The sequence below is a fragment of the Marmota flaviventris genome, chromosome 2 (genome assembly GCF_047511675.1).
Source record: "Marmota flaviventris isolate mMarFla1 chromosome 2, mMarFla1.hap1, whole genome shotgun sequence".
Classification (NCBI taxonomy): Eukaryota; Metazoa; Chordata; class Mammalia; order Rodentia; family Sciuridae; genus Marmota; species Marmota flaviventris.
In genome coordinates, this window is record NC_092499.1 from 121,523,825 (window position 1) to 121,548,855 (window position 25,031).

Genomic DNA, 25,031 nt, shown 5'->3' on the forward strand with positions numbered 1-25,031 from the left:
ATAGAAATACCTTTGACTTATGAGTGTTGATTTTATATCCAGCTACTTTGCTGAATTCATTTACTAGTTCTAGAAGTTTTCTAGTGGAACTTTTTGAGTCTTCTAGGTATAGAATCATATCAGCAGCAAATGGTGCTAATTTAAGTTCTTCTTTTCCTATGTGTATCCCTTTAATTTCTTTTGTCTAATTGCTCTGGCCAGTGTTTCAAGAACTATGTTAAATAGAAGTGGTGAAATAGGGTATCCCTGTCTTGTTCTAGTTTTTAGAGGGAATGCCTTCAGGTTTTCTCCATTTAGAATGATGTTGGCCTGAGGCTTAGTGTAGATAATCTTTACAATGTTGAGATATATTCCTGTTATCCCTTTTCCCCCCCTAGTTTTGTGAATATGAAGAGGTGCTGTATTTTGTCAAATGCTTTTTCTGTATCTTTTGAGATGATTATATGATTCTTATCTTTGAGTGTATTTTGTGATGAATTACATTTATTGATTTCTGTATGTTGAACCAACCTTGCATCCCTGGGATGAATCCCACTTGATCATGGTGCATGATCTTTTGGGTACTTTTTTGTATTCTATTTGCCAGAATTTTATTGAGAATTTTTGCATCTATAGTCATTATAGATATTGGTCCAAAGTTTTCTTTCTTTGATGTGTCTTTGTTTGATAGATATTCCAAACAAAGTTAAATAAAGAAATTATAGAACTCAATAATATAATCAATAACTTAGACTTATCTGACATACATAGCATGTATCAACCAGCATCAAACGGATGCACTTTCTTCTCAGCAGCACATCGATCCTTTCCTAAAATAGACCCTATAATATGCCACAAAGCAACTCTTAGCAAATACAAAAAAGTAGAGATACTATCATGCATTTTATCAGATCATAATGGAATGAAATTGGAAATCAATGACAAAATAAAAAATAAAAATTCCTTCAACACCTGGAGACTAAACAATATGCTACTGAATGAACAATGGGTTGCAGAAGACATCAAGGAGATTAAAAAATTCTTAGAGGTAAATGAGAACATAGAAACAACATATTGAAATCTCTGGGACACTATGAAAGCAGTACCAAGAGGAAAGTTCATTGCATGGAGTTCTTTCCTTAAAAGAAGAAAAAGTCAACAAATGAATGACTTCACATTACATCTCAAAGCCCTAGAAAAAGAAGAACAAATGAACAGCAAAAACAGTAGAAGGCAAGAAATAACTAAAGTTAGAGCTGCAATCAATGAAATCGAAACAGATTGAGCCAGGAAGATATACACAGTTTAAAAACAGACCAATATCAAGTGATGAAATAGAAGATGCCATCAGAAGCCTACCAACTGAGAAAAGCCTAGGACCGGATAGATACATGACCGAGATCTACAAAACCTTTAAAGAAGAAGTCTTTTGTTAATTTTTTAAAAAATAACTTTGGTGCTTGGTGTGGTGGCCCACACCTGTAATTCCAGTGTTTCGGGAGGCTGAGGCAGGAGATTGAGAGTTCAAAGCCAGCTTTAGCAAAAGCGAGGCACTAAACAACTTAGACCCTGTCTCTAAATAAAATACCAAATAGGGCTGGGGATGTGGCTCCATGGTCAAGTGCCCCTGAGTTCAATCCGTCGTACCAAAAAAATTTTAAAAATAAATAAATAACTTTGGCATTGACCTTGTTACTTTTCTTCTGCTTATTTTATTTTTTTGTTGATTTATTTTTAATTGATACATGCAAACATAAAAATTGCACGTAATAGTGAGGTACCATGTAAGGTTTCAATACATGCATAAAAATGTTTAAATTAGGTTAAGAGTATTTATGTCCTCAAATGTTTGGGGTTTCTTTGTGGTGAAACATTTCAAAATTTCAGTTTATAAAATTTGTTATCTGTAGTCACTACTGTGCAATAGCTGGAAGTTTTTTTTGGTTTGCTACTGAGGATCGAACCCAGGGTTGCCCTACCACTGAGCTACATCCACAGCCTTTTTCATTTTCTTTTTGAGGCAGGGTTTCACTAAGGTACCCAGGCTGGCCTTGAACTTGTGATCTTTCTTCCTCAAAACAAGAGTACTTACAAATTAATGAGAAAGACACAAACACTTCCAAAAAAGAACAAGTTATATATACTAACAGGTAGCTCATGAAATAATACATACAATACATACAAATGTCAATTCAACATACTGAAAGGTCTTTGGCTTCTTTTTTTAAATTTTTATTGTTGGTTGTTCAAAACATTACATAGTTCTTGATATATCATATTTCACACTTTGATTCAAGTGGGTTATGAACTCCCATTTTTACCCCATATACAGATTGCAGAATCACATCAGTTACACATCCATTGATTTACATATTGCCATACTAGTGTCTGTTGTATTCTGCTGCCTTTCCTAACCTCTACTATACCCCCTCCCCTCCCCTCTTCTCTCTCTACCCCCTCTACTGTAATTCATTTCTCCCCCTTGTATTTTTTTCCCTTTCCCCTCACTTCCTCTTGTGTGTAATTTTGTATAACCCTGAGGGTCTCCTTCCATTTCCATGCAATTTCCCTTCTCTCTCCCTTTCCCTCCCACCTCTCATCCCAGTTTAATGTTAATCTTCTCATGCTCTTCGTCCCTACTCTGTTCTTAGTTACTCTCCTTATATCAAAGAAGACATTTGGCATTTGTTTTTTAGGGATTGGCTAGCTTCACTTAGCATAATCTGCTCTAATGCCATCCATTTCCCTGCAAATTCTATGATTTTGTCATTTTTTGATGCAGAGTAATACTCCATTGTGTATAAATGCCACATTTTTTTTCTCCATTCGTCTATTGAAGGGCATCTAGGTTGGTTCCACAGTCTTGCTATTGTGAATTGTGCTGCTATGAACATCGATGTCGCAGTGTCCCTGTAGCATGCTCTTTTTAGGTCTTTAGGGAATAGACCGAGAAGGGGAATAGCTGGGTCAAATGGTGGTTCCATTCCCAGCTTTCCAAGAAATCTCCATACTGCTTTCCAAATTGGCTGCACCAATTTGCAGTCCCACCAGCAATGTACTTGTGTACCCTTTTCCCCACATCCTCGCCAGCACTTGTTGTTGTTTGACTTCATAATGGCTGCCAATCTTACTGGAGTGAGATGGTATCTTAGGGTGGTTTTGATTTGCATTTCTCTGACTGCTAGAGATGGTGAGCATTTTTTCGTGTACTTGTTGATTGATTGTATGTCCTCCTCTGAGAAGTGTCTGTTCAGGTCCTTGGCCCATTTGTTGATTGGGTTGTTTGTTCTCTTATTGTCTAATTTTTTGAGTTCTTCGTATACTGTGGATATTAGGGCTCTATCTGAAGTGTGAGGAGTAAAGATTTGTTCCCAGGATGTAGGCTCCCTATTTACCTCTCTTATTGTTTCTTTTGCTGAGAATAAACTTTTTAGTTTGAGTAAGTCCCATTTGTTGATTCTAGTTATTAACTCTTGTGCTATGGGTGTCCTATTGAGGAATTTGGAGCCCGACCCCACAGTATGTAGATCGTAGCCAACTTTTTCTTCTATCAGACGGCGTGTCTCTGATTTGATATCAAGCTCCTTGATCCATTTTGAGTTAACTTTTGTGCATGGCGAGAGAAAGGGATTCAGTTTCATTTTGTTGCATATGGATTTCCAGTTTTCCCAGCACCATTTGTTGAAGATGCCATCCTTCCTCCATTGCATGCTTTTAGCCCCTTTATCAAATATAAGATAGTTGTAGTTTTGTGGATTGGTTTCTGTGTCCTCTATTCTGTACCATTGGTCCACCCGCCTGTTTTGGTACCAGTACCATGCTGTTTTTGTTACTATTGCTCTTTAGTATAGTTTGAAGTCTGGTATCGCTATACCGCCTGATTCACACTTCCTGCTTAGCATTGTTTTTGCTATTCTGGGTCTTTTATTTTTCCATATGAATTTCATGATTGCTTTCTCTATTTCTACAAGAAATGCCTTTGGGATTTTGATTGGCATTGCATTAAACCTATAGAGAACTTTTGGTAATATCGCCATTTTGATGGTGTTAGTTCTGCCTATCCATGAACAGGGTATATTTTTCCATCTTCTAAGATCTTCTTCTATTTCTCTCTTTAGGGTTCTGTAGTTTTCATTGTATAAGTCTTTCACCTCTTTTGTTAGGTTGATTCCCAAGTATTTTATTTTTGGGGGGGATATTGTGAATGGAGTGGTTGTCCTCATTTCCATTTCAAAGGATTTGTCGCTGATATACAGGAATGCTTTTGATTTATGCGTGTTGATTTTATATCCTGCCACTTTGCTGAATTCATTTATTAGCTCTAATAGTTTCTTTGTAGACCCTTTTGGGTCTGCTAGGTATAGAATCACGTCATCTGCAAATAGTGATAATTTAAGTTCTTCTTTTCCTATTTATATGCCTTTAATTTCTTTCGTCTTTCTAATTGCTCTGGCCAGTGTTTCGAGAACTATGTTGAACAGAAGAGGTGAGGAGGGCATCCCTGTCTTGTTCCAGATTTTAGAGGGAATGCCTTCAATTTTTCTCCAGGCCCAGCAGTCTGCGGGCGTGGTAGACACGTCACACCAATTGGAGGAGGGACAGAGCATAGCTGCTGCCCGTGCCTGCAAGGTAGGCAGACCTGCAACCTACTGGCGGAACAGGCCCAGCGGCCTGCTGGCGTGGTAGACACGTCACCCCAATTGGAGTAGGGGCAGAGCAGAGCCTTCGCCTGCGCCCAGAATAGGCCCAGCGGCCCGCCGACGTGGTAGTCACGTCACCCCAATTGGAGTAGGGGCAGAGCAGAGCCGCCACCCATGCCCGCAAGGTAGGCAGACCTGTGACCGACCGGCGGAAAAGGCCCAGCAGCCTGCCGGCGTGGCAGACACATCACCCCAATTGGAGTAGGGGCAGAGCAGAGCCGCTGCCCGTGCCTGCAAGGTAGGCAGACCTGCGAACGACCGGCGGAACAGGCCCAGCGGTCTGTCGGCATGGTAGACACGTCACCCCAATTGGAGTAGGGGCAGAGCAGAGCTGCCGCCCGTGCCCGGAACAGGCCCAGCGACCCGCCGGTGTGGTAGACACGTCACCCCAATTGGAGTAAGGGCAGAGCAGAGCCGCCGCCCGCGCCTGCAAGGTAGGCAGACCGGTGACCGACCGTCAGAACAGGCCCAGGGGTCCGCGGGTGTGGTAGACAAGTCACATCAATTGGAGGAGGGGCAGAGCAGAGCCACCGCCCACACCTGCAAGGTAGTCAGACCTGCGACCAACCGGAGAACAGGCCCAGCGGCCCGTCAGCGTGGTAGACAGATTACCCCAATTGGAGGAGGAGCACAGCTGCCACCCGCCCCTGCTAGGGAGACTTTTCAACTATACAAGAGCAATATAAATATATAGGGGGAAAATTTCAATAACACAACAGTTTTACCAAGCAGAAAGAAATGCGAGCAGTATGAAAAGACAAGGAAAGAAAGGACTACACGCAATGCAGGTCAACTCAACTTTAGAAGAGGTAATAGCTGCAGCAGATGGAATGTCAGATAAAGAATTCAGGATATACATGCTTCAGATGATCTGGAGTCTCAAGGAAGACATTAGACAGCAAATCAGACAATGAAAGATCACTTCGACAATGAATTACATAAACCCAAGAAGCAAAAGATCTTCTGCTTATTTTAACATCAAATTAGTTGAATAGAGCTTTTAGGAGGAGATTGATTAAGGGTAGCTATTCTAACTTCATAGAACTCCTGTTACATTGTTTTTGTGGAGTATAGAGTAGTGTGCTTTTTGAAATTTCCTGGTTCTGTTTCCCTGTTCTGCTTTTATCTAGGCATTTTTTCATTTGTTATTCCTATTTTGCTCAATTTAAATTGCTTTTCCAGCATTTTCTCTTGTGAGGACCCTGTTCTGGAAGGAAACCCAAATTGTTCAGTTTTGAAAGTTCAGGGGGACTGCCCTCCATGCAGACATTCTTAATGGCAGGCATTGTTCACTCACCTGCAATTGGTCAAAATTCCTCTCACTTTTAGATGCTGTTCTTACATTGGTCTGTTGAAATCTTCACTGAATAACTGTTCCTTTTTTAGGATTTGTTTGTTCCGATATCCATTGTTCACCTGTTGTTTGCTTCTTGTTGCTGCTACAGTGACACTGAACCCCTACTGATGTAATGGTAATTTGTCTGCACCAACTTCTTTTTGGGGGTTGTGGGAATTTCTTGTCACTTATTTTTGTTGTAAATATTTTTATAGGTTTTGCTTTCCTATCTGATTGTTCTTTTTGTTTTTACATAGGGATCAGAGAGAGTCTAAAATAAATTAAGATTGGGGTTTGGGAATATATTTTTTTATGTATGTATTTGTGTGTGTGTGTGTGTGTGTGTGTGTGTGTATGAAGAGAGAGAGGAGAGGGGGAGGGGAGGAGAGAAAAATTGGGTCTCAAGGAGTACCCATGAACTTTGAGAATGAAGGAAATTCCCACGAACCATTGGAATACAGAAAACACTCATGAACTTTTGCAACTTATAAGCAACCCAGCCTATGCCCTTAACTTTTGTCCTAGACCCATGACCTTGCCTACGAAAATTTTGTAACTTGTGGACATTGCACAAGTACTGGGAAAAGTGGCAAAAATTGCTTTACTCTATTCAGCTCCACTTCCAGTCCAGCCCCTAACTACTGCCCTTCTATAAGTATTGGAACCCAAAATTGAGGCCCTTTTTACTCTCAAGTTAGTGTACATTCTCCCTTGAAAGTCTCTCTGCTTTCTTGTATAAATCTCTATCTCTGATTAGCACACGATGAAATTCTTTTCCATCATGTTCTGCAAGGACCTCACTTGACCCGAATCTAGTTTCCCTTTCCTGCAACTCCTCAGACTTCCAGTGACACTACCTCTACAAATGCTACCATCTTCTCAGATTGCTGCTTTATGAGAATTTTACTGACTAATAACTTCTTTATGAAGATACACCATAATTTACTCAACCATTGCCTCAAAGTTGGAAAACCTTTTTACATGCTTGACATGGTCTTAGGGAACCATGTCAAAACTTCCTGTTTAATGCAGTCACAGATTTAATAGACAGATACAATTGTTAATTATTCTGTGTTGCACCCAACAATGCATCGTTTTTTTTTGTAAGAGCAAAATACAAAAAACAAATACATCAAAAAAGGAAATATAGTGTACAACTAGAAAATTGAAAAATTGTGCTCTAAATGTGTAGCATGAATTAAATTGCATTCTGCCATCATATATAACAAATTAGAATAAACAAATGATTAAAAAAGGAAATATATAAAACTTTAAATGTGTTTACAGAAAGTTGGACAAAAGAGTCATTCTGTCACAGAAGACAAAGTAAAAACATGATCAAGTGTGCTGATTCCAGTTTTTCAGCTACCAAACAGATTTAGAATAGGAACAGTAGGTAAACCACTAGAAAATCACTTAGGGGTACATAATTCTCATTTTGTCATTTTGGGAATAATTTTCAGAAGCCTTAAAAATATGTGCAGTCTATAACCCAGGAATTTCATTTCTCTGCTTTGATCATAAAGGAATAATTGACTTTTTGTTAAAATATTAACTATAGGAATATTTATTATATTATATTGAAAATTTTAAATTATTCATGTGTGAAACAGTAACGTATTAAGGAAATTATATATATTGATGAAATGGAATACTTTATAGCCACTAGCTTATGTTACAGAATGTTATTTAATGATAAGAATATGTATTTAGCCAGGCAAGATGGTGTACATCTGTAATCCCAGCAGCTTAGGAGGCTGAGACAGAAGGATCACAAGTTCAAAGCCAGCTTCAGCAAAAGCGAGGTGCTAAGCAACTCAGTGAGATCCTGTTTTCAGTAAAATACAAAATAGGGCTGGGGATGTGGCTCAGTGGTTGAGGGCCCCGCAGGTCAATTCCTGCTTCCAAACACACACACACACACACACACACACACACACACACACACACACACTTAGAACGTCAGGGGAAAAGAAGGTCCCAAAATGTTCTAAGTGGTTATTCCAATTTCTGTAAGAATATTTATTCAAAATATGTCTCCAGAAGGGTACCCTATAAGATATTAGGTTTGTTTTTGGTATTAGAATTATAGGTTTTCTTCTTTAACTTTATTTTCTATAATTACATGAGTTAGTTTTGAATTAAAGTTATTAAGACAGTATATTCTCAGTTGTTTTTAGTTTTGAGATTTAAAACAAGTTAACGTAATTTTAATACATGGTATGTGTATATATTTGTACGTATGAATCCATGTGTAAATGTGTAATAAAAAGGTGTGATTTTTGATAGTTCTAGATAGAATTCAAATTTCCTGGGTAAAGCCTGGCATTGTGTATGAGGATACTTTATGGGTTCTCTTAGATGTGTAAGTGACATTTTTATGTACACCTAGATATAGTATAATTGATCTTTCACAAAGCTGAATATGTCATTTAGAATATTCCTTTTCCTTGTGTAGGGGAGAAATTACATGTTAGAGACTAGCCTGCATGAGTAGTGCCGAGGAAAGGAATGTGTAATAGTGAAAAATCATGGTCTTGTAAAAGCCAGGGATTGGTGGTTTTTACTTTCAGGTTTGTAACCATGGGCACAATAACACGCCCTTTGAGACTTGCATCTATAAGCAACTGTATTTGTTAAGCATCTGTAAAATGTAAACATATTTTCACCTGTTCTATGATGTTATGAAAATTACAGGAAATAATGTGTATAATTTATCCAGCCCTTTGCTAATCCCATAGTAAGTGTTCAATAAATGATAATGTGGGTGGTAACTTCACAAATGATTTGCATTATACCATGTATCCTTGGTAGTTAAAGGAAGAGGTCCCTCCCCTCCACTCTTTCTTTATCTCCTCTATTTTCTGTTTGAAAAGAAATAACTGGATTATTTTTTTCAAGTTGTGTGTGCACTCGGGTGGGCGCAAGAACACTTATCACTTTTAGTGCTAAATACAAAAGTATATTATATAATAGGTCAGGTTTATTAAAGAAAATAATTCTCCTTGTGAGAAAATATTTTCCTTTGGTTATGAGATTTTTATTTTGGTTTGGTTTTTGATAGATTGATGATTTGAAAAGTGGACACGTTTCTACTGCTCAAACCCATTTCCAGCTGTTTCTTTAAGGTAGTAGTCAAGAGTATAGATTGCATAATCATACTGTCAAGGTTTTAATTTGGATTCTGTGACTTTACTATCTGCAGTCAGTCATGATTTTGACCTTCTACCTTTGGACAAGATTTAAGTCTGTTTGTATCTCAGTTTTCTCATAGTTAAAATGGAGATAATAAAAATATGTGCCTTCTAAGTGTAGGTCTGTGAGCTCAATAAGTGATTTTTGAGGGAGGGTTACGGGAAGGGGGGGATTGAACTCACGGGTGCTCGACCACAGAGCCTCATTCCCAGCCCTATTTTGTGTTTTATTTAGAGACAGGGTCTCAACCTACTTGCTTAGCGCCTTGCTTTTGTTGAGGCTGGCTTTGAACTCAGGTTCCTCCTGCCTCAGCTTTCTGAGCCACTGGATTATAGGTGTGCACCGCTGCACCCGGTGTTAAATAAATGATATTATATAAAGCACTTAGCTCAATGTATATTGCATAATAAACTCTTATAAATATTATTATTTCATTACTTTCTTTTCATTCCTTCATTTAGTTTATGCTTATTGGGGCCTGCCATATGCCGGGTACATTCCTAGACACAAAAACATATGTGAATAAAACAAAGACAATGCCCTTGTGAAAGTTATATTCTCATATAGGAGACTGCAAATGAATATGTGAGGGGTTGGCAAGTTCTCTAAAGAAAAAATAAATAGAATAAGGATATATTAAATAATATAGGGTATTAATTAAGATTGAGATTTCATTTTTACTCTGACCAGGCATATTTCTGCAAGAATAATATTCTTGGCCAAAGGCAAAAAAGTCCTGGGTAGTAATATGTCTAATGAATGTGAGGAACTACAAGAGGACCATTGTGAATATAGTTTTAGTAAAGAAGGGAGAGGATGGTATAAGATAATGCTCGAGAGGTCAGTGTTGTAGGTCTTTGGAAATCATGGAAGGAATTTGTATTTTACCCTAAGTGTGATGAGAAAGCAAGTTTTGTTAAGAGGAATGATGTGATTTGATGTATACCTTAAAAAAACAAATGGTTCCTTTTATAGAGAAAAAATTTGTAAGTCAAATTAGACACTAAGAGACCAATTAAGAGACTATACAGTTGGTGACTTAAAACTAGTGATGGTGGAAGAGAGAAGTGGAGGTATTTGGGGATGAGTTTTGGGTTGTATTTCATAAAAGAATTGCGTTGATGGAAAAATTACTTTGGAAATTTTGACGATGGACATTCTTTACCTAAATGGAAAGTTTGAGGACATATTTTTTTTTTTTAGAGAGAGAGAGAGAGAGAATTTTTTAATGTTTATTTTTTAGTTTTCGGCAGACATAACATTTTTGTTTGTATATGGTGCTGAGGATCGAACCCGGGCTGCATGCACGCCAGGCGAGCGCGCTACCACTTGAGCCACATCCCCAGCCCAATGAGGACATATTTTTATGTACATGAATGGAATTTAGGAGAGAGGTCAGGACTGGGGATAAAAATTGGAGTAGTGTCTTTGTATACACAGTATTTTAAATTACTGCCCTTGATGAATGAATTAGATTGAGAAGAGCACATCTGTGGTGATTGCTTTGGTATGTTGCAATATTTGGAGATCAAGAAGAGGAATAGGATCCAGCAAAGAGACTTAGAAGAAATAGCCAGTGAATTAGGAGGACATTGATGTAAGAAGCATAGAGAAGAAAACGTCAGGGAGGCCGAAGTGATCTGTAAGAGACAGATGAGAGCTGAGAATTAGCCATTGGTGACAGAGACGGTTTACAGAGTAAGTATGGTAAGCCAAAGTTAGACTGAAAAGAGTTCAGGAGAGAATAAGATTTAAGTGAAGACAGAGAGGATATACATTCAACACATTTTGGTACAAAAAGGTAGCTGAAGTGCATATACAAGGATTCTTTTGAGGTGATTTCAGTAGAAAGAATTTTAGCAGAAAGTGAATAATCAATGATGCTGAAAATAAGAGGCATATCCATATAAATGGTAAAGAAGGAATAGGATCCAGTCTACTATAAAGGACTTGGCCCTAGATAAGAAATTGAGTGTAGCAGGAGAAAAAGCATAAAGGCACAGGTTCATATTGGTTGTCAAATTTGACCATGAGAGAATATGGAAGCTGTCTTCTGAATAATGCTGTTGTCAGCAAAATAAGTATGCTATTGAACTGAGAGTTGGAACTGAGAGTTGGAAGTGGGGAATAAGAGGTATTGAAAATTTGAAGAGAAGTCTAAAATAATTTTTAGGAAGGTGAGTATGTGTGAATTGACCAGACTAAGTCTGCTTTGTTACCTCGCAATTCTAGAGCTCACTTGAGGTATAATGTCGTAAACTTAAAGTAAGAACAGTCAGTGTGATTTGCAATTATAGCCATGTTAATTTGCTCTAGATATAGACACAGAATAGGTAGAGATATGGATTTAGGATTGGAATTTTGCCATGCAGGTACAAAAGAAGAGAGGGGCAAAGGAATTGTGTATCTGCAGTTTTGCAGTTAACATGATAAACCAAAAAATCTGTAAGATGGATGAGGAGGGAAATGGGTCACATTCTATCTACTCCCGCCAATCTGTTGTCAATAGCACATTTTACTTTCTTATCTCTGAGATATGTTTCCTGAGATTACCCTTTTGCCTTCTGCCCTTGTACCCTATTTACATCCCAAATAGATGCATACACACTGGACATCTGTGTGTTGAAATTCTATTCATATTCAAAGGATGGTGGTCACAATGCTTTCTTCTTAAAGTCTTCCCTCCTTACCCCTGGTGAACAGTCATCTTATTTTGAATTTCTATAGCAATTTAAATCTCTAATTGGCTAACTGCTTTGTATTATAATTTTGTGTGATGTCTTACCTCTTACACATAGTGATATTATAAACAGGGACTATCCTTGAATTCTTAGCATTTAGCTGGTGTTCAGTGACTGTTTGATGAGTTAGTGAAAATCTTAAGTAAAAAAAACAATGTCATGGACATTTTCCAAAATAATTCTAGAAACTAGTATTTCATAGAGACTACTTTTAGTTTCATCTGCATAATCTTGTATATTCACTAGTTTGTAGAAATCCTGTTTTATTTTAAAATAATCACCATTTTATTAATTTATCTTGCAGGAGCATCTTTCCTTGAAGAAGTATATTATTGACATTGTAGTTGAAAGTACAGTTCCACCAGAGCCTTTGAAAGATGGAGAAGAGCGGCAAAAAAATAAAAAAAAAGCCAAAAAGATAAAAGCACGGATGAACTCCAGGTATCTTGAATATTCTTAAAAACAATACAAAACAAAACAAAAACTCTTAGTGATGTATCCTTTAATGTAAATCCGAGGAAGATAAAAAAAATTTAAGTTGTTTGTTTTAAGAAAGCTTTGGAAATAACACTGATGAGCCTAATTTATAGCCACTTTCTTTGATTGAGAAAGAAAACTGCATATCGATCTAAAGCCCTTGCTTTCACCTGTTAAGAGCTCTTCTTATAATTGGATGCCAAAGCCCTGCCAAACTTGTGCCTCCTCCAGCATACAATAGTACGTTTAAGTATGTGTAAACCAAGCCTATTTTTCTTTCCAACTATTGATTTTTAAATGATGTATCAAAGAAAATCAATAGCAATCAACAAATAGAAGTCTGCTGGCTGTAGTGTCAACCCCCGATGACTGAGTGTAATCAATTTGGTTGCCTGTCACAACAAAAAAAAAAAGTTCAAGAAATATCTTAGAATGGAAAGTGAGTTGTCAGACCTGTAGTTTATCATCGGCCTCCAAAGCGACATCTGAATATCTGACAGCCATGTAGTTGATCATTACCTAACAAGCTTTGAGTGTCATCTGATGACTTATGTGTGTTGTTTGAAACCTTAGCTATTTGAGAAAGAGTATTCTGAATATGCCCTTAGATTTTTATTTCCAAACATCTCAAAGATAGAAAAGCTTGACTCATGGGATTATAAAAATATAGAACTAGAAGGATGGTGAATGATGCAGTTACCTCTGTGTAGTTTCATGTTCAGATTTGAATCTATCAAGGTATCCACTTCATCTTACAGTATCAAGGATGCCTTGAGAGTGTTCTTTTATATGAAGAATAGAAAAGGGTTTCTTGGTTATTTCTGAACTCTTTTTTTTTTTCCTAAGAATAGTTTTAACAGTTTACTTCAGGGTATTACTGACTTTGATTTCTAGTTTATGCTAAGAACTTGCTGACCTCCTGACACATGAATACTTTAGAGCCTTTCTTTGGTTCCCATTTCTTCTTCATGTACACATTCTCTTGGTGAGCTCACTTAATCCTGTGACTTTAAATACTTTGTAGTTGCTGATGACTACCCGTTTAATATCTTCACTCAAATTTATTATGTCCAAAAAACCTGTACTGTCTTCTTCCCCCAAAACCCAACTTCATCTCCTAGTTTTCTCTATATTAGTAAATGATACTGTAGTTTAATTGACTAGGTCCCAACTAGTTAAAGTCATCCTTTACCTCTCTCTTTCTAGTACACTTTGCATTAGATCCGTCTGCAAGAGATGTTAGGTTTGCCTTAAAGTATATTCAGAATTTAAGTATTTTAACTTCACTGCTTTCCCCAAATCCAAGCTTCCACCAACTCTCACCTGAGTGTTGTAGTAGTTCTCTGACTACTCTTTTTTTCTGCCCTGTCTATTCTGAGCACTATACCCAGAGTAAACCTGTTAAGGTGCTAAGTCAGAGCATGTCACTTCTAGACATCTCAGGACTTGTACAGTTTCTTCATCCTAGAAGGCTTTTCTAAAATATATCCATATAGCTGACTCTCTCATCGTTAGGTCTTTGTTCAGATGTCACCTTTTTAGTGAGGATTTGCTTGAGGACCTAATTTTTAAAAATTTTTTTCACATAAGTAGTGCTTATTTATTAAAGAAAAATCTTAAAAATATAAATAATCATGGGAAAATTCCTATAATTCAGTAGCTGCTAGTATTTTGGCATTTGTGACTGTTTTAGTGCATAAATACCTGTATTTATTGACTTTTTTCATGAAGATATAACATTATGTGAAATGTAGACATCTAAGATATGTAGTTTGTTGAGTTTTAATAAATCTAAATACCTGTGGAATCCATAGACCTTTCAAATTTTAGAATTTTCCATTGTTCCACAGAGTTTCTTTGTAGTCAATTCCTGCTACCCCTTGCCTTTGGCGATCATTTACCTGGTTTCTGTCATTATCATTAGGACTTTTTCCTTTTCTAAAAATTCATACATTTGAAATCATACTCCTTTGCAATTGGCTTTTTTTGAGTATACTGTTTTTGAGATTTACCTGTGTTTTCATTGCTGAACATATCCATATGTGAATAATATCACAATTGTTTTTGCTCATCTCTGGATAAACATTTGAATTTCTAGTTTGGGGCATTTATAAATAAATCTTCTATCAACTTTTTGGGTGAATTTTGTTTCCATTTCTCTTGGGTAAATACCTAGAGAAGTATAATTGACAAAATGTTTTCCATAGTGGTTGTACCATTTTATTCACCCATCTGCAGTCTGTGGAAGTTCTTTCTAGTTGCTCCACAGTCTTGCCAGTATTTGCCACCATTAGTTTTAAATCTTTAGGCTAATTCTGGTGGAAATGTTGTAATAGCTCATTTTTGTTCTAATTGTGATTCCCTAGTGATTCATGGGCATCTTTTCATGTGCTTCATAATCATTCATTATCTTCCCTTGTGAAATGTCTGTTAAAGGATTTTTGCCCATTTACAAAATTTATCTGTCATTTCACTATTGAGTTGTTTATATATTCTAACTACAATTTTTTTAAATCAGATATGTATAAAAATTTTTTTTTCTTAATCTGGAACTTGCCTATATATTTTCTTTTATCTTTTTTGGTATGGGAGGGGTGGTTAACCACTGAGCTACACCTCCAGCCCCCTTCCCCATTTATTTGAGATAGAGTCTTGCTAAGTTGCTTAGGGTTGCTGAGGCTGGCCTCAAACTTGTGATCTTCCTGCCCCAGCCTTCTGAGTCACTGGGTTGCAGGCATATGCCACCGTACATGGCTGCTTCTACATTTTCTTGATGATAGCTTGCAGTTAGCAAAAGTTTAATTTTGGTATTGTTTATTTTATCAGTGTTTCTCCTTTTATGCCTAGTGCTCTCTGGGTTATCTAAAAGATCCAAAGATTAAAAGAAAGCCTTCTCAGAATTTTCTCTAGAAGCTTTGTAATTTCAGTTTTTGCATTAAGGCTTATGATTTATCTCACACCAGTTAATGGCAATGATATAAAATATAGTTAGGGGTTTATTTCTCCACATAAATAGTCTATTGTCCCAGCACTATTTGTTGAAAAGATTTTCCTTTTCCATTACACCAATTTAGCACCTTGTTTAAAAAAATTTTTTCCCCATTGATCTGTTTTCTCTTTTGAACACTTGATAAAAAAAATATGAATCAGCCATATTGTTGTGGGTCTGTTTCTGGATTCTGAGTTCATTTCTGTTCCACTGATATATTTGTCTATCCCTTTTTTTAAAAAAATATACCTTTATTTTGTTTATTTTTTTTTATGTGGTGCTGAGGATCAAACCCAGTATCTCTCACATGCGAGGCAAGCACTCTACCACTAAGCCACAACCCCAGTTCTGATTTGTCTATCCTTAAACAGACTTGATTACCATACCATAGTTTTCCAGAAAGTCTTCAAGTAAGGTTGTAGAAATCCTTTATCTTTTTTGAGATTGTTTTGGTTAATCCAAGGAAATTTGCATTTTCATATAAATATCAGGGTCAGCTTTTTATTTTCTAAAAAGGTCTATTGGGATTTTGTAAGTATTGCATGGAATTTTTAGATTAGTTTGGGAAAAAACTGACATCCCAATAATATTGAGTCTTCAATCTATGATTATGGTGTTTCTCTGCATTTGTTTATAGTTTTTTAAATCTCTCTCAGTTTTGTGATTTTAAGTATATAAGTCTTATCAGTATTTCATGAAGTTCACCCCTAGTATTTTCTGGTTTTGAAGCCATTGAAAGTAATATTTTTATTTCTTTTTTAATTTTTTTCTTGCTAGTGTAGAGGAGGACAATTGCTTTTTGCATAACCTATGTCTAGGGATATGATCAAATTGACTATGAATTATTATTTGTTGTTTTGTAAATACAAAGTCATTTTTTATGTATACATAAATATCTGTGTATAAAAACTGTTATTTCTTTCTTTTCAATGTGTATACTGTTTATTTCTTTTTATTATCTAATTGTATTGCTCCATATCTTTAATACAATTTGAAATAGAAGCCTTGGTCCTGATTGTAACTGGAAAGCATTCAGTTTTCCATCATTATGGTGTGGTATTAGCTATAGGGTTTTTGTATATGCCCTCTATCAGATTAAGGACAATTTCTTTTATTAGTTCCTTTAGAATATTTGTCATAAATTGATGTTCCATGTTATCAAATGCTTTTTCTATATATTTCAAGATTTATTTTTTTTAAATCAGTGATGCCTTATTATTTTCAAATTAGTTTTATTGAGATATAATTCACATTATATACAAGTCATCTGTTTAAAGTGTACATTTCAGTTAGAGTTTTGATGTTAAATCAACATTGTATTCCTAGTAATCACTTGTTCATAATGTATTTTCTATATATTGTTGTATTTAGTTTGCTTACATTTTGTAGAGGATTTTTTACACTTATGCTCATGATGTATTTGGGTGTTTAATTTCCCTGTTGAGTATTTGGTTGTTTTTCGTTTTTTGGGGTTTTTGTCTTTTTTGGTACTGGGAATTGAACTCAGGGGCACTCAACCACTAAGCCACATCCCCAGCCCTGTTATATATTTTATTTAGAGACAAGATCTCACTGAGTTGCTTAGCGCCTTGCTTTTGTTGTGGCTGGCTTTGAACTCAGGATCCTTTGTCTTTATCCTCCTGAGCCCCTGCGATTACAGGCGTGCCCCACCATGCCTGGCTGAGTCTTTGGTTTTGGTAAAAAGAAAGGAATGCTGTCTCATTAAATGAGTTAGGATTGTTTCCGCCTTTATTTTCTGTACTTCTGTAAGATTGAGCCTCTCTCTTATTTAAATGATACATATATAATTCACCAATGAAGTAATAGTCCATATTTCTTTAGTTTTTGGTAACTTATATCTTTCATTTTGGTTATCCATTTTATCTAAACTGTTGAATTTATTAGCATAAAATTGCATAAATTATTCCTATTCTTCCTGTTTCTCGTTCAGTATGTTAGGAATTGGAAGTTGTTACTCCAAGCAATTTGTTGTTCTAACAAGTCAAAAGCTGAACAAAACCAATATCTTTTTTTATATCCATAACCATAGTGACATCATAGAATAATCCACTGTCCTCTAATTGGGCATACAAGCAAATATAGAGAATCACAATTTGCTAGAACAGAAATACATGAGCTGAAACTTCTGTAGAAGTATAAATTATGATTCACTGAAAAATCCATGTGAATAAGTCTGAGATTCAGTAATTACTCTCTGGGGTCACCCAGTCATGGGGGCTCTTCTACTATTATGAGTTTTACCTCTAGAAGTTTTTCACAGTGAATATTGGAAAAAATTTTTACAGTGAATATTGGAAAAAAATTTTCCTCCAGCTTTCAGCAGGAAGATCTGATTGAGTAGCCATTTAAAAATGTACTATAGCATTCTGTTGTTATAATAAAGTTCTGCTCTAAGGAGAAACTGTTTAACTAGACCCTAACTTGCTGGGGTTTGTTTTATCAGACACTAACTGACCGTGAAGGAAGGGAAATATGCAACTCTAGCTAGCTCTAGGTATCTATGTAGAGGAAGGAAAGATGCTAACTCAGACTTCCTGTAACTTTCCACAGAGCAGATGATGAAGTACCTCTCCCCTGCCCAATCTAGACACCCTGTCGTACCTGGGGAGGGTGGGGGTAGTGAGGCAGCAACTAGGAAACACATGACTTTCCATTTTAGAGGCAAAGACTCACTAAATGACACAGACTAATCATAGGACTGTAGAATGCATCCTGGGTGCCCATACCTATTACCACATTACTAAAACCCTACATACAGTAGTTCTTTTTACAGAATTCATCATGTCTGGCTATGAAGAAAAAAAATTAAAAGACATACTAAAAGGCAAGTGCACAGTTTGAAGAGACAGAACAAGCATTAGTACCAGACTCAAATATGGCAGGGATGTTAGAATTATCAGATTGGGACTTTAAAACAATGATAACTAATACACCCAGAGGTCTGATAGATAAAATGAACATATGCAAGAACAGAGGGGCAATAGAAACAGAAAGATGGAAATTCTAAGAAAGAATCCAAATCCTAGAGGTAAGGGGATGGGAATCTGTCTGCCCCCTAGACACCATTTGCATTGGCAGAATCTCTCTGATGTAAATATTTTGGAACTTGGAAGTCTTTTTAAGGTTTGAAACTTTAAGGTAAAGGCTTAGAGGATGAAGTGGGTTAATTTCAGTTTTTAATGCTATAGCAACTACATGTTCTTGGCAGTTTTAAGGCAGCCAAGGTGAACAAAAAAGGAATTTGTCCTCTAAATGTTAGGTTCTGAAGACTGATTGCTACTAATGCCCAGACATGTGGAGACAAAGAGGCTTGCATTCATTGTTGCATACTGCCCCTCATTTGTTTATAAAATCCCTACAACTCTGGTTGAAGTGACTTAACAGTGGACTTAAAAGGTGGCTTTTTTTTTTTCTTCTTTTCTGTTTCCCATTTTCCCTTTTGAGAGCTGGATATGAAGAATAGAACCTTCAAAATCAGTTTTGTTTTTATTTTTTTAAAAAATAAATGACAGCAGAATGCATTTCAATTCTTATTACACATATACAGCACAATTTTTCATATCTCTGGTTGTATATAAAGTATGTTTACACCAACTCGTGTCTTCATACATGTACTTTGGATGATGATGTCTATTCAACTATCCTTGCTAATCCCCTGTCCCCTCCCTTACCCTCCCACGCCTCTGCCCTATCTAGAGTTCATCTATTCCTCCCATGCTCCCCCAACCTATCCCACTGAGTCAGTCACCTTATATCAGAGAAAACATTTGTTTTTTGGGGGATTGGCTGACTTCACTTAGCATTATCTTCTCCACCACCATCTATTTACCTGCAAATGCCATGATTTTATTCTCTTTTTTTTGCTGAGTAAAATTCCATTGTGTATATATGCCACATTTTTTTAATCCATTCATCCACTGAAGGGCATCTAGGTTGGCTCCACAGTTTAGCTATTGTGAATTGTGCTGCTATAAACATTGATGTGGCTGTGTCCCTGTAGTATGCTATTTTTAAGTCTTTTGGGTATAGACTTAAAAATAGCATATTTGGTGGTTCCATTCCCAGATATCCAAGGAAACTCCGTACTGCTTTCCCTATTGGTTGCACCAATTTGCAGTCCCACCAGCAATGTATGAGTGTACCTTTCCCCCCACATCCTCATTAACACTTATTGTTGTTTGTCTTCGTAATAGCTGCCATTCTGACTGGAGTGAGATGATATCTTAGGGTAGTTTTGATTTGCATTTCTCTAATTGCTAGAGATGATGAGCATTTTTTCATATATTGTTGATTGGTTGTTACCTTCTCAAAATCAGTCGTACATAGGGAAAAATTGGGGATTGCACATGCTAGGGAAACCTGAGGTTCAGAAAATAGTTGAGAGGACCTTAAGTTTATATCTCAAGCCAGTCTTTGGAACAGAAACAATGTAACCAAACAATAACAACCACAAGAAACAAAAGCAGTAACAAAAACAGCAAACTTTGGGGATAGGGGAAAATATGATTTACTGAGTCACCACATTATTAGAATCAAATCATCTAGTTTTCAACAACAACATAAAAACACAAGGCACAAAAAGAAATAAAGTTTGGCACATTCAAAGGAAAAAAAAATAAGTGAATAAAAAATTGTCCCTGAAAAATACCTGATGGTGGATCTACTAGACATAGAAAACAGCAGTCATAGAACTAAAGGGAGATATGGAGAAAGTTAAGAAAATGATGTATGAATAAAATGGAAATTTGAATAAAGAAGAGGGAATACTTTCCAAATAATTCTGTGAATCTAGCATTACCCTCATACCAAAAGTCATGCAGAAATATCGCAAGAAAAGAAATCTAAAGATTGATGTCTCTTATGAACATTGGTGCCAAATTGAAAAGAAAATGGTACCATATAGAATTCTGCAGCATATTAAAATGATATTATCAAGACAAATTGGATTTATTCTTAGAATGCGAGGATTGGTCAACATGAAAATTGATCAATGTAATATACTACAAACAGAATGAAGGAGAAAATTATGTGATTATCAGAATTGACTCATAAAGAACATTTGACAAAATATAACACTGTTTTATGTAAAAACATTTAACAAATTGAGGATAGACCTAAACAAATTGAGCACTATAAAGCCATATACGAAACCCCATAATGAACATCATAACCATTGGGGAAATCTTTTCCTCTGAGGTCAGAAACAAGACAAGGATTTCTGCTTTTACCACTTCGGTTCAACATACTAGTGGAAATTCTAGCCAGAACAATTAGGTAAGATAAGAAAAATAAAAGACATCAAAATTGGAAAGGGATAAGTCTATTCATAGGTTACGTGATTGTACGTGTATAAAACCCCAAAGATTCTACCCCCAAAACCTGTTATCTTTAACGAACAAATTCTGCCTAGTATCAGTATACAAAGTCAATATATGAAAATCAGCTTCATTTATATATATTAGCAATGAATAATCTGAAAATAAAATTCAGAGAACAGTTCCACTAGCAATAACATCAAAAAGAATGAAATACAAAGCAGTTAAACAAGGAAGTGAGAGATATATATGGATTTGTACAATGAAACCTGCAAAAATTTCTGAAAATTTAAGGAGGCATAAATAAATGAAAACATTCCATGTTCATGGGTTTAAAGACATGGCATTGTTAAAGTGTCCTCCTGAGTCAATGGGATTACAGACACATGCCACCACATCCAGGAAAGATTTTTCTTCCTTTATATTTTTACTCTATACCTCTTTTATATTTGTAGTTTTTTTTCTTCATTTCACTTTTTAAACTTTTTTTGTTGTGGTTGAAAACTAAGACAAAAATAGCCAGGTGTAGTGTTGCACAAGTGTCATTTCAGCAACTTGTGAGACACTGTCTCAGAAAGGAACAGGGGTGTGGCTCAGTGGTAGAGCACCCCTGGGTTCAATCCCCAGTACTGAAACAAACACAAAAACCCCACTAAGACAGAAATATCCACGTTAGCTTAGGCCTATAAAAAGTCGGGATTAGGTTTTGAAATCAGGGAGTGTGAGTCCTCTAGATTTTTTTGTTTTACAAGATTGTTTTGGCTGTTCATGTGGACCTTGAGATTCCATATGAATTTTACAGTGAGTTTTTCTAATTCTGCCAAAAAAACAATCAAACAAAAATTAGATTTCTTTTCCTGCAGTGTCCTTGCCTGGCATTTGATAGGGATTGCAGTAAATGATGGCTTTGGCAATACTGAATACTAGTGAGCAAATGGAGTTATAGGAGCTTTCACTTATTGTTGATGGAAATTTAAAATGGAATAGCCACTTTGGAAGACAGCTTGGAAGCTTTATATAAAAACTAAACATACTTTCACTGTATGATTCAGACGTAGCACTCCTTGATCTTTACCCAGAGAAGTTGAAAGCTCATGTTCACACAAAAACCTGCACAACTATATTCATAATTGTTGAAACTTGGTAGCCACTTATGTGTCTTTCAGTAAGTGAATGGATTATTTAACCTATTATAGTATGTCCAGACAGTGAATCATTATTCAGCAATAAAAAGAAATGTCCTGGGAAGGCATAAAAAGACATGGAGTAACCTTAAACGCACACTACTATATGAAAGAAGCCAATCTGAAAAGGACGCATGTTGTATGATTCCATCTGCACCATATTCTTGAAAAGGCAAAACTATGGAGACAGTGAAGAGATCAATTATGTGGGATGAATAGGTGGAGCACAGATATTTTAAGACAATGAAATTACTCATTTTAATGCTGTAATAGTGATATATTTGTTATTATAAATTTGTCCCAAACCAAGGAACATATAACAACAATTGTGAACTATATTGTAAACTATGAACTTTGGGTGGTAGTGTCTATTTAGGTTTACAGTTTGTAATAAACTTACCACTCTGGTGGTATATTTGTATAAAGAAGGCGACTATGCATCTGTAGGAGCAGAGGTTATGTGGAAAATTTTTTAGATTCCAATTTTGCTCTTTACACTATTCTAAGAAAAGTAATTTTCAAAAGTGAATTCTCATTTTTTCTTTTAATACCTATAGGATATATAGTAGCATCCTATCTTTTATGCCTGAAAATTATAATATTTTCTTCCATTTACTTTATATATAATATTCCCTTTTTGCTGAATTATTAGGTGATATTTATTTGAAACTTCTCTCCTTTTTATAGGATATGTAATCATAGATGTCACTTTCCCTCTAATACCAATGGAAGTCACAGTCTGCATATTTTAATATATTATGTTGTGTTTTTATTTATATAAACTTAAAAATATTTTCTGCTTTTTGACCCATTGGTTGCTTAGTGTGTTGCTAGCTGGCATGGTAGAACATGCCTGTAATCCCAGCTGCTTGGGAGGTTGACACAGCAGGATCACAAGTTTGAAATCAGCCTGGGCAACTTATTGAGACCCTTTTTCAAAATAAAAATAAAAAGGTCTGGAGACATAGCTTAGTGGTAAAGTGCCCTGAGTTTAATCCTCAGTACTGGGGGGCAAAGGAGAAGTGTGTGTTTATTTCCATTTAGGAACCTTCCAGGCACCTTTTTGACTTTGATTGCTGATTTAATTTCCTGTAATCAGAGAAGATACTTGGTTTAATTTCAGTTTTTAAAATTCATTGAGAATTGTTTTTAGTTCCCATCATCTGCTTTACCTTGATCAGTGTTGCCTATTTATTTGAAAAGCATTTATAATTGTGCTTGTAGTAGGTATAGTTTCTTTAGTGTCAATTATGTCTAATGGTTGATACTGTTAAAGTCAGAAAACTGTTGTTTTATCTCTAATATTTGTATGTGATATTATTCTATACATTTCTTCTTTTTAAAATATATTCAGTTGTAGATGGACACAATACCTTTATTTTATGGTATTTATTTTTTGTGTGGTGCTGAGAACCTTTAGGGAATAGTCCAAAAAGGGGAATAGGGTATATTTTTCCATCTTCTAAGATCTTCTTCTATTTCTCTCTTTAGGGTTCTGTAGTTTTCATTGTATAAATCTTTCACTTCTTTTGTTAGGTTAATTCCCAAGTATTTTATTTATTTATTTTTTTGAGGATATTGTGAATGGGGTGGTTTTCCTCATTTCCATTTCAGAAGATTTGTCGCTGATATACAGGAATGCCTTTGATTTATGCGTGTTGATTTTATATCCTGCCACTTTGCTGAATTCATTTATTAGCTCTAGTAGTTTCTTTGTAGACCCTTTTGGGTCTGCTAGGTATAAGATCATTTCATCCGAAAATAGTGATAATTTAAGTTATTCTTTTCCTATCTTTATGCCTTTAATTTCTTTCGTCTGTCTAATTGCTCTGGCCAGTATTTTGAGAACGAAATTGAATAGAAGTGGTGATAGAGGGCATCCCTGTCTTGTTCTAGATTTTAGAGGGAATGCCTTCAACTTTTCTCTATTTAGAATGATGCTAGCCTGAGGCTTAGCATAGATAGCTTTTACAATGTTGAGGTAAGTTCCTGTTATCCCTAGTTTTTCTAGTGTTTTGAACATAAAGGGATGCTGTACTTTGTCGAATGCTTTTTCTGCGTCTATAGAGATGATCATGTGGTTCTTATCTTTAAGTCTATTGATGTGGTGAATAACATTTATTGATTTCCGTATATTGCACCATCCTTGCATCCCAGGGATGAATCCTACCTGATCATGATGCACGATCTTTTTGATATGTTCTTGTATCCAATTCGCCAGAATTTTATTGAGGATTTTTGCATCTAGGTTCATTAGAGATATTGGTCTGTAGTTTTCTTTCTTTGAAGTGTCTTTGTCTGGTTTCGGGATCAGGGTGATGTTGGCCTCATAGAATGAATTTGGAAGAGCTCCCTCTTTTTCTATTTCCTGAAATAACTTGAAAAGTATTGGTATTAATTCTTTTTTGAAGGATTTGTAAAACTCCGCTGTATACCCATCCAGTCCTGGGCTTTTCTTGGTTGGTAGTCTTTTCATGGCTTCTTCTATTTCTTCCTTTGTTATTGGTCTGTTTAAATTGTGTGTATCCTCCTGACTCAATCTGGGCAAATCATATGAATTAAGAAATTTATCGATGTCTTCACTCTCTTTTATTTTATTGGGATATAGGGTTTCAAAATACTTTCTAATTATCTTCTGTATTTCTGTAGTGTCTGTTGTGATATTGCCTTTTTCATCCCGTATGTTAATAATTTGAGTTCTCTCTCTTCTTCTCTTCGTTAGCATGGCTAAGGGTCTGTCGATCTTATTTATTTTTTCAAAGAACCAACTTTTAGTTTTATCAATTTTTTCAATAGTTTCTTTTGTTACAATTTTGTTGATTTCCGCTCTGATTTTAATTATTTCTTGCCTTCTGCTACATTTGCTGTTGTTTTGCTCTTCCTTTTCTAGGGTTTTGAGATGAAGTGTGAGCTCATTTATTTGTTGTTTTTTTCTTTTTTTGAGGAATGACCTCCAGGCGATGAATTTCCCTCTTAAAACTGCTTTCATTGTGTCCCATAGATTCCGATATGTTGTGTCTGTATTTTCATTTATCTCTAAGAATTTTTTGATTTCCTCCTTTATGTCTTCTGTAACCCATTGATCATTCAGTAA

The 25,031-nt window shown here is 35.9% G+C and overlaps 1 protein-coding gene across 6 annotated transcripts in view; it reads left to right on the top strand.

The window, feature by feature from the left end:
* Scaper (S-phase cyclin A associated protein in the ER) overlaps positions 1 to 25,031 on the top strand; it is a 454,707-nt gene that overhangs the window by 178,479 nt on the left and 251,197 nt on the right. For all 6 annotated transcript variants that reach the window (XM_027925223.2, XM_071608497.1, XM_071608494.1 and 3 more), the window contains one exon: positions 12,256 to 12,392. In XM_027925223.2, the coding sequence (XP_027781024.2) occupies positions 12,256 to 12,392 (137 nt within the window). The remainder of the gene's footprint in view (positions 1 to 12,255; positions 12,393 to 25,031) is intronic.